The sequence below is a fragment of the Anomaloglossus baeobatrachus genome, chromosome 12, assembly GCF_048569485.1.
Source record: "Anomaloglossus baeobatrachus isolate aAnoBae1 chromosome 12, aAnoBae1.hap1, whole genome shotgun sequence".
In the NCBI taxonomy this organism is placed as follows: Eukaryota; Metazoa; Chordata; class Amphibia; order Anura; family Aromobatidae; genus Anomaloglossus; species Anomaloglossus baeobatrachus.
The window spans coordinates 12,166,674-12,177,319 of NC_134364.1; the positions used below are offsets into that span (position 1 = coordinate 12,166,674).

Genomic DNA, 10,646 nt, shown 5'->3' on the forward strand with positions numbered 1-10,646 from the left:
ATCTCTGTATACAGGGAGCTCCCCCTAGTGGTGGCTACAGACAGGATCTTATCATGTATCTCTGTATACAGGGAGCTCCCCTTAGTGGTGGCTGCAGACAGGAGCTTATCATGTATCTCTGTATACAGGGAGCTCCCCCTAGTGGTGACTGCAGACAGGATCTTATCATGTATCTCTGTATACAGGGAGCTCCCCCTAGTGGTGACTGCAGACAGGATCTTATCATGTATCTCTGTATACAGGGAGCTCCCCCTAGTGGTGACTGCAGACAGGATCTTATCATGTATCTCTGTATACAGGGAGTTCCCCCTAGTGGTGACTGCAGACAGGATCTTATCATGTATCTCTGTATACAGGGAGCTCCCCCTAGTGGTGGCTGCAGACAGGATCTTATCATGTATCTCTGTATACAGGGAGCTCCCCCTAGTGGTGGCTGCAGACAGGATCTTATCATGTATCTCTGTATACAGGGAGCTCCCCCTAGTGGTGGCTACAGACAGGATCTTATCATGTATCTCTGTATACAGGGAGCTCCCCTTAGTGGTGGCTGCAGACAGGAGCTTATCATGTATCTCTGTATACAGGGAGCTCCCCCTAGTGGTGACTGCAGACAGGATCTTATCATGTATCTCTGTATACAGGGAGCTCCCCCTAGTGGTGACTGCAGACAGGATCTTATCATGTATCTCTGTATACAGGGAGCTCCCCCTAGTGGTGGCTGCAGACAGGATCTTATCATGTATCTCTGTATACAGGGAGCTCCCCCTAGTGGTGGCTGCAGACAGGATCTTATCATGTATCTCTGTATACAGGGAGCTAGGGAGCTCCCCCTAGTGGTGGCTGCAGACAGGATCTTATCATGTACCTCTGTATACAGGGAGCTCCCCCTAGTGGTGGCTGCAGACAGGATCTTATCATGTATCTCTGTATACAGGGAGCTCCCCCTAGTGGTGACTGCAGACAGGATCTTATCCTGTATCTCTGTATACAGGGAGCTCCCCCTAGTGGTGGCTGCAGACAGTAATGTTATCCTGTATCTCTGTATACAGGGAGCTCCCCCTAGTGGTGACTGCAGACAGGATCTTATCATGTATCTCTGTATACAGGGAGCTCCCCCTAGTGGTGGCTGCAGACAGGATCTTATCATGTATCTCTGTATACAGGGAGCTCCCCCTAGTGGTGGCTACAGACAGGATCTTATCATGTATCTCTGTATACAGGGAGCTAGGGAGCTCCCCCTAGTGGTGGCTGCAGACAGGATCTTATCATGTACCTCTGTATACAGGGAGCTCCCCCTAGTGGTGGCTGCAGACAGGATCTTATCATGTATCTCTGTATACAGGGAGCTCCCTCTAGTGGTGGCTGCAGACAGGATCTTATCATGTACCTCTGTATACAGGGAGCTCCCCCTAGTGGTGGCTGCAGACAGGATCTTATCATGCATCTCTGTATACAGGGAGCTCCCCCTAGTGGTGACTGCAGACAGGATCTTATCATGTATCTCTGTATACAGGGAGCTCCCCCTAGTGGTGACTGCAGACAGGATCTTATCATGTATCTCTGTATACAGGGAGCTCCCCCTAGTGGTGGCTGCAGACAGGATCTTATCATGCATCTCTGTATACAGGGAGCTCCCCCTAGTGGTGGCTGCAGACAGGATCTTATCATGCATCTCTGTATACAGGGAGCTCCCCCTAGTGGTGGCTGCAGACAGGATCTTATCATGTACCTCTGTATACAGAGAGCTCCCCCTAGTGGTGGCTGCAGACAGGATCTTATCATGCATCTCTGTATACAGGAAGCTCCCCCTAGTGGTGGCTGCAGACAGGATCTTATCATGCATCTCTGTATACAGGGAGCTCCCCCTAGTGGTGGCTGCAGACAGGATCTTATCATGTACCTCTGTATACAGGGAGCTCCCCCTAGTGGTGGCTGCAGACAGGATCTTATCATGCATCTCTGTATACAGGGAGCTCCCCCTAGTGGTGGCTGCCGCTGGTTTGTTTTCCCTCATTAGAGCAGCCCCATAGGGGTGTCCTCCACCTGCGGCCGGCTCTGGATTGTGGCGACGTGACCATGCAGCTTTGTGTGATGACGCCGGTCGCCTGCGCGCTTTTCTCTGCGCCGTACTCTGACACCACAGACCCCATTTTTGGTGAAACCTTCATATTTCTCTTTATTTCTTTGCACAGGGTTCTGGACATCTGCCCTAAATGACCGATGTCCCAGCTCTTCTCAGTCTGTGAAATCCCCGGCTCCTGGGAATATCCAGAGTAACAACATCGGCCGTGATGGTTCCAGTGAATTTGGTGACTGTACGTGTGAGATTGAGATTTCTGTAGGAAACGACCATCTGTGGTTTGTGAGACCGATATTTATAGAAGAATGTAGCAACGCCAGCTCCGCTGACAAACTTCCTCTTACTAACTGCACTGCCAAGCCTGAAATCCAGCAGCCCAAAATGATGCATCGGAGGCCGCCGCCGCCTCCTCCCCCCACGTTGCCTAAGCCTCCGCTGCCCTCAGTTCCTCCATCAGCTCCACCTTCTAATTATATATGTCCAGACTCTGGCTCGCACGCATTAAGCTCACCGACATGGTTGAGACCAACATCTGAAAAGAAGTCTCCAAGTCCAGAGCCTCCTGCCTCTAGGAGCCCAGCTGAGCCTCCTCCATCCGGGACCCCTTTTGTGGCTGCTACCTCAGAGTCTTCTCCATGTGACCCACCTGAGCTTCCTCAGTCTCCAAGTCTATATCCTCCACCTTCAACCGCCATACCCAATGTTGTGGATCTACTAGACTGCTCCTCTGTTGTTGACCATTCCACTCGATCTCCTCCATTGGATCCTCCCATGGTCCCTTCACCAGATCTTCTTTCTTTGACTGATTCCTGCCTGGATTCTTCTCCTCCCTCACAGTTGGAGTCAGCCTTGCTTTCATTTACAGACCAAGAAGTCCCCCAGATTAAGGATTCTCCTGTTTCTTCCGTTGACGTGGACCTTCTTAAGGAACCTTTGAAAAACATGAAAATCAACGTCTTTGATAATCAGTCGCCTCAAACACAAGGACCCCCAACCTTGTCTCCAGTTCGTGTCCCTCCAGCTGTGCCCAGAAGGCGACAATCTGGGAAGGGTCCCGAAAATGCAGCCAGTATTGTTGGAATAAAGGATGAGGTAGAGCTAAGGAAAACATCAAGGATGGCGACTCCAAAATCTGCAACTCTTGGAAGTAAAACCGGGACATTAGTGGAGCAGCCTAGTGTGATGCTGGGAAATGGGAAGCCTACCTGCCCGGTCCCACCGCCAAGAAAGAAGAGAATTAGTGGCCGATCGTCGTCAGTGCCGCCAGATAAAGGCAAAGCTGATGCCAAAAGTGTCTTGGAGGCTGAAAAAGTTTCACAAACTTCTGAAAGCAAATCCAGTGCTGTAAAATCCAAAATGTCCCGGATTAAGCGCTTGTCCTCCCCAATGCCCCGGATCTCCAATTCACCTCTGGTGGCACATGGCTCTGATCAGACATTGAACCCCGAGGCCGACTCTTATTCTACCAGCAGTGCTGATGAAGACTCCGAGCCTCCCGCAAGCACCTCCATCAAGAAGTCCCATTCCTTCATGCTGGATCGGGCCAAGAACCGATTGTCGATTGTGGCCATTACCCAAGTGTTCTCTGCCTTCATGTCGGCTGACCGCAAGCTGCAGAAGAAGATCGCGGAGCTTGCTCATGATAAAGACTCCTACTTTGGGAACTTGGTCCAGGACTATAAAGCGTACAGCCTGGAGATGATGGCCAAACAGAGCTCCAGTACGGAGATGCTCCAGGAGATCCGGCTCATGATGACCCAACTGAAGAGCTACCTGGTGCAGAGCACCGAGCTGAAGTCCTTGGTGGATTATACCCTGTACACCGATGACAAGATAGGTAAGAGCACAGATCACATCAACTGTGCGGGGCATTGAGGGGGCCACGGCCGTCCTGCTGTAACGGCAGCCATAGTTGTGTGATAGCCCAGATTGGTGGCCGCCATATCGGCAGATACTGTTGTGTTGAGCACATAGGAGACTTAAGTCTATAGATGATACTGGCAGATGATTCGGCTGTTGTCATAATTGGAGTGATTGCAGTATCTGCACTTTCCTTGCCCCGGGCCACCTATATACCACGTGTGGGGTCAGTAGTGATGTCTTCCATGGAACCTATTGGAATATCTGACCCTTTTCTTCTATTTCCTATCTGCTTACACTTTTTGGGGAAGGGGCAGCGGGTTTTTTTTTTTGTTTTGTTTTTTTAGCCACCCTTCTGCTGCCATTCCGGATTGTGCCCCCAGAGAGTTAGCGGTGGTCTATCTGTGTTGGTGATGATACATTGTATCTGCAGATACTTCCTCCTCTTTCTCTCCGTGCAGACGCCATTGTGGAGGCCGCCCTGTGCAAGTGCGTCCTGAAGCCCCTGAAATCGGCCATTGAATCTTATCTGCGTGAGATCCACAACAAGGACGGCTGCCTGCGGCTGCTGACGGAGAACCAGCAGGTGATCCAGGAGACCACCACCACCGAGCTGGGCGTCACCACCAGCGTGCCCGACAGCAGCGTCATGGAGAAGATCCTGCACAAGTTCAGCACCATGCACAAGACGTACTCCCCGGAGAAGAAGATCACCTACCTGCTGAAGGCGTGCAAGCTGATCTACGAGTCCATGGCAGCCGGAAACCCAGGTACAAAGATGTGCCCAACTCAGGGGCAAGTGTCAAGCAGTGGGCCACGATTAGCAACTTCCTGCCCATCATTTCTGCCTGGCAGGTGTCACATATCCCTTTAACCCTGGTGTGACACTGCCCGAGGTGCATGATATTTCCTGTATTTGGGGCATATTATGAGAGTTTGGGCTCCCCCCCCCCCCTTCCCTCCCCCAATACTGACTGGAGACTGTTTCTTATGAAGTTTGCGTAACTTCTGGCGTAACTTTTCCTCGGCTTCTAGAAGACTGGCTAGAAGTAAATATAAGCAGTAATGTGATATAAAGTCCTGAGAAAACGTATGGCTGCAGTAATGGTGGTCACGTATGAGCCCAGGGGGGTCTGGAGATATTGTTATGTATTTTGAAATTTGCTGGATCAAGTAAGAATGAAACGTCCAACTGCTGTGACCATGCATGGTGCAAAAAGACAAACCAGTCCTAGAGTGTGATGTCTGAGCTCCATATATCCAGTATATAGCCTAATGTTAGTGCCCATATACGCTGCAGGTGTATATATAATGGTCAGTCCTCTGGTCCCGCGGGCTGGTCAGTGTTAGAAGGTGGAGGGGTCCTGTGGTCGGATGGTGGTTTTTATCTGCTTGAGACACTGAGGGAGACATTGTGGCAGGAGGACAAAGCCAAGAAGGATTAGGGGACGGTGTTTGGGTGGGAGCTGATCTGCTGAATTTGTCTAGTGACCCCTGAGCACTGAGTCATTCCCTGAATGCCTGATATCCATAACCATGTAAATACATAAGATACATGACTACAGAGAGCAGATAATATGTATCTGCTTCACTGTGTATTATATTTGTCCTATCTGCTATATTATATGCTTTACATTGATATTATAGCTCAAGCTGTGTCCATAATGATAAGTCTTGTGCCGACTCCTGTATTGTCTGTGGTCACTCGGGTATAAGCTGAGCTTTTGCTGCAGACTGCACCTTTCTGCAGATCTGATGATATTGGAGCTGCTGTTATTGCACTGTCGGTGCACCCTGATCTCCTCCCCCCCCCCCCCCTCCCCCTCCCCACCCCGGCCCAAAATGTATTCCATGTCTAGAATCAAAGGATGTGCATTTTATAGCTTGATCAGATTTCTGAGTTATTGCATTTTTCATATTTGTTATATAGAGGTTGATGTATGACCGGCTCATTGTCAATCTTCCCCTATTATTGGGTTTTTGTCTGTTTTTTTTTTATTCTTTCTATTGTTTAGATGAGGTTTGCAAAGAAGGATTTTGGTGGATATTGTTTTTTGTGCTTTTTTTCTGCATTGTGTGATTTTGTGGAAGTTCCCTTGTGTATGGCTATGTGTGTATTTTTCAATGTGTCATGTAATGTTCTGCCTGAAATCTGCACCTTCCGGCTGTAACATTTCCGTTTTTTGGGGTTTTTTTTGTTGTTGTTTTGTTTTCTTAATGAAGTAAATGGGCTCCAACATGCAGGAAACAAAGTGCACTAACCAGTGACAAGCTGCAGATTGTGCTGTAAATAAGCAAAGTGTGTGCACAATTCTGCGGAATTCTTATTTATGTCAACACAGACCTTCAGATTTTGTGCAGTTTGGGGCCCAAATGTGCAACAAAGAGGCATCCTAAAAATACACTGTGTGGCCAAGTTATGGGATAGAGGAGAAGCCATAGAAGAGGGTGGTGATTTATATCTTTTTTTTTTTTTTTATCTACATGTGTTTAAACAAAATTAATATTATTAATATATTAATAATTTTATTATTAATATTATGGGAAGCTTCAAGCAAACCTTCAAATTCATGGAGACAAAGTTTGTTGTATGTTTTTGTTTTAGTAAATTTTGTTTTTGTTTTTGTTTTTGTTTTTTTGATTGTATTTTTTTTGTTTTTATTTTATTTTATTTTTTTGCTGTGTGTTGTTTCTTCTGGTGAGTGGGTGTGCAGGATGAGTGGATCTGGCGATTCCTGGCTCTAATTCAGATAGGAAAGGCGGTGCTCGCTGACTATTATTTTCTATGCGGGGCTCAGCAGTCGTTTCTATATTTCCACATAGATCATCAATTCTAATATTCACCACACGATGACGGATCGTGACCAAAAAAAATATTAAATATTCCATCAATTTTGAGCTTTTTTTTTTATCTGTACAGTGGTTGGTGAGGTTGATTGTGACTGTTTTGTTGACCCTTACAAATGGGAATGTGTCCCACAAATATTTTTGGGGTGAAGGGAAGGTGCATAGTGGACGGGGGGGGGTAGGATCTGTGGAGCGCAGAGGCGTAGCTGATGGTTCAGCTTAGGGGGGGGACATCTGAATGGGCCCCTAACCAGGTAGCAACAATGGTAGTGCGCCTTTACAGTGGGTATACAGGAACCTCAGCACATGACCGCTATGTTTTTGAAAATATATCAACACAAAGGCCAACACTGGTATTTGCCACTATAATATAGTCACCATGTGGCGGTATTATCAGTCTGCTGTACAGTTACAGATAGTGGCTCGCAGCTAATGTTTTTATTCTGATGGACCCTTTCACTTTTCTCATCTTTTCCATCTGGCCCAGCCCGACATGATGACTTCTCCAGCCCGGGCTCGTCTGCAGATTACACCACAGACATATCTATAGTCTCACATTTCCAGCCCTGTCCTCGTCTAGTCCCGGCCTGCTCAAACCCCTCTTCCCGCCGTCACCCCAATACTGAACCACTGCTGCCACATGTGCCCCTATCACTGCACCTGCTGTGAGGCCCAAAAACACCCTGTAAGGGGCACAGTGGTGCCATTATTATGTGGCCAGTCTATGTCTCCTGTGGACCCTCTACATGGTAAAATTGCCCGCTGGAAAATATTGTTGCCTTGGGAAGTGCCCTCAAAGTGTCCACATTGTGCCCCTAGAAAGTAATAGTTACCCCTGTGCACCTTTAATGTCACAATACCCCGAGTGCCCCTGTAAGAATAATAATACTTCTTAAAGGGGTTATCCGGCTTATTTTGGGTTTTTTTTTTATTACCCTATTGGGCTACATTGGGGCAGGTAAGTAGATAGAGACCACTTACCTGCCCTGCTGTCAGCCCCTCTCCCCCGGCTCAGAGGGGTCATGTGACCGCTCCTGGCGCGATTTTGCTGCTTCCGGTCATTTCATGTCAACATGGGCAGGGCCATGTTGACATGCAAATCTGGAAACAGCATGTCGCCTCCCTACTGGGCTGTACAGTGCGTGGGTCCCCGCCCCCCTTCCCTGCACCCTCCCACACATTCCCCCGCACCCGTACTCTGCCCAGAACCTCCCCCTGCACTGCTGTGGGGTCTGTGACCTAGGGGCGGGGCCTGGCGGCGGCTGCCGTGGTGTCAGCGCCAGCACCGTTCCCCTGCTCAGGATCACACATTCAAATGTACCGGCATCACAGATCACAGATGCCGGTATATTTGAAAGTGCTGATGAGAGGGAGCGCAGCTTCTCATCACTGCCCGGCTGTCTGTGCTCTTTTCAGCACAGCGGTGACGTCACTACTGTGCTGATATGCCCAGAGCACAGACAGCGGACGAACGTGCAGGAGCGGCGGGGACCGAGGACGGGTGAGTATGTACCTACATGTGTTCCCTATGGGGTGGGTCGGTGCAGAGTGCCGTGTGTGCGTGCAGTGCAGAGCCCGATGTGTGTATGCGGTGTAGAGCCTGATGTGCGTGTGTGTGGTGCAGAGCCCGATGTGCGTGTGTGTGGTGCAGAGTCCGATGTGTGTGTGTGGTGTGCAGAGCCATATGTGCGGTGCAGAGCCTGATGTGGGGCTGTTATTTGCAATGCTGTAGTGATAACAGGTCAGGTGCTGGGGCAGAATATACTGACAGGGAATGTGTGTGCAGGGGGCGGGCAGAGGGTGGGGCTGGACACTGGGACGGGGCTGGACACTGAGGCCGGGCGGTGCCAGCTCTGACTGAGGTTTTGCACAGGAAGTGGTCAGTTTGCTGGATCTGAATGTAAACAAGGAGCTGCAGAGAATAAAGGGATAATTCAAGGGGAACAAAAGTCAGAAAACAAAAAATAACAATGTAGGGGTTTGTCGGTCCCTGGTCCCCGTGTATGCAGTTTTTTTCTTTTTTAACCAGAAAACAAACACTCTCTGCTCGTTCCCCGCTGCTCCGTCCTCCCCTCTCCTCTGTTCCTCTGCAGCTGCGGTCGGCGTCCTCCTGCCCTGCGCTCTCAGCACAGCGGTCGTACAGGAGTGCCGTCACTGCGCAGGCACAGGGGGAGAATGATGGAGCGTGGAGCTGCATGGGCCGCTCCACGCTTCTTCGTTGTTGCTGTGTGATGACTGGGCAGAGGGGCCCGGTGTTAGTGGCGGTGGCACCGCATCATATAGCGGCTGCGTGGTCTGTGCCTCAAGAGCGCAGCTCCTCTTACAGAAAGGAGCTGCTTGCTGATCTGCAGAGCGGGCCCCTAATCTGCTGGGCCTGGTCGCAATCGCGACCTCTGTGACCGCGGGGTAGTTACGCCCCTGATGCTATCTGCATCTTACCAGTAGCCTTGAGCTCCTGTGCAGCCGGAGGAATCATTGAGACATCAGAGGGAGGCGGAGCCGGCACTGAGCACCGCAGGTCCTGGGGGAACAGCAGCAGGGAATCCGCTGCAGACGGGTGCGGTGCGATTGGATCTGGCAATGCGCACTGTGCTGCTCGGGTGCATCCTGTACATTAAATATAGCAGCTTGCTTGCAACACAAAGATGCAGTGTCACTTATGTAAGTAACTGTATTGTAGCTGTGGGTGGGCCTGCTCTGGGCACGGGGCCCGGGGTGACTGCATCCTCTGCCCCCCCTGCTAGGTACGCTACTGGTGGAGGGGCTACAGGAGGGCAGGTTTTTTACATTTTCTCCAAACTTTGACAACATTCCTGTAACAGTTGACTTGCACCATGAAAAATCAGCAATAGTGTTGTAAAGCGTAGGCCCATGTGTGCAGCATCTTACAGCGCAGTGACCTCTCGTCTGAGGAGGGGCCGGAGGGTGCTTTGTGTGTGATACTTTATTCTACTGAAACAAGCAACCTCGCTTCTCCTCTGTGTCTGGGTGGCTCAGTGGTTAAGCTCTGCTGTTTAGCAGTGCGGAGTTTCCAATCCCACCAGGATGTCAGTGGCATGCGTCTGTTCTCCTTGTGTTTGGGTGAGTTTCCTCTGGGTTCTCCACTTCATTCCCCATCAGTCTGGAGTGGAGTGTGGGCTCTGTGCAAAAATATAGAATAATTTATATTTACACAACTGCAGTCAGCGATAATGGACAGGACAATATGTTTACATTTTATTGTGCATTTTTTTTTCTATTTAGTTGTCTTTTTCTTCAGTATTTTTCTGACCTTTTTTAATGTTTTTTTTTTTATGGTTTGTGTCCTGCCCCCTCCTCAGCCCAGAAGCCTCCGACCCCTTTTTTGTTTGGGCTTCTATTAATACCCAGCAGAGCTAGAGACCCCCTGGCCTAGAGGGTGGAAGGGCCGCACAGGTTTTAAAAAATAATTAGAAGATACAATTTTTTTTGTAACAATTTAACCCTTAACCCATTATATGTGTGTGTGTGTGTGTGTGTGTGTGTGTGTGTGTGTGTGTGTGTGTGTGTGTGTGTGTGACCACAAAAGACCAGCCACACATTGCGAAAAAACAAAATAAATTCTACCTTATACATAAATGGAGGTATTTAGAATATTATAATGGCCACTGTAATACCAGCCCAGCGCCCCTTCACGGCAACCCGCTTTGCTGGGTCCTACACTACACCTGTCCACATTGTAAAGGTGCTGCCAGTATGGTTTGAACTCAGGTTAGTACCAGCGTGGGAAACCAGCAAGTGAACCCCTGTTTCATTCTGTTTTATATATTAGAAATAATGATAATAAGATATATATATATAGATATATATATATATATATATATTATATTATAATATAATA

At 49.0% G+C, this 10,646-nt stretch overlaps 1 protein-coding gene across 2 annotated transcripts in view; it reads left to right on the forward strand.

The window, feature by feature from the left end:
- Positions 1-10,646, forward strand: part of RIN3 (Ras and Rab interactor 3) — a 48,902-nt gene that overhangs the window by 28,018 nt on the left and 10,238 nt on the right. For both annotated transcript variants that reach the window (XM_075329511.1, XM_075329510.1), the window contains exons 6-7: positions 2,193-3,917; positions 4,402-4,710. In XM_075329511.1, the coding sequence (XP_075185626.1) occupies positions 2,193-3,917; positions 4,402-4,710 (2,034 nt within the window). The remainder of the gene's footprint in view (positions 1-2,192; positions 3,918-4,401; positions 4,711-10,646) is intronic.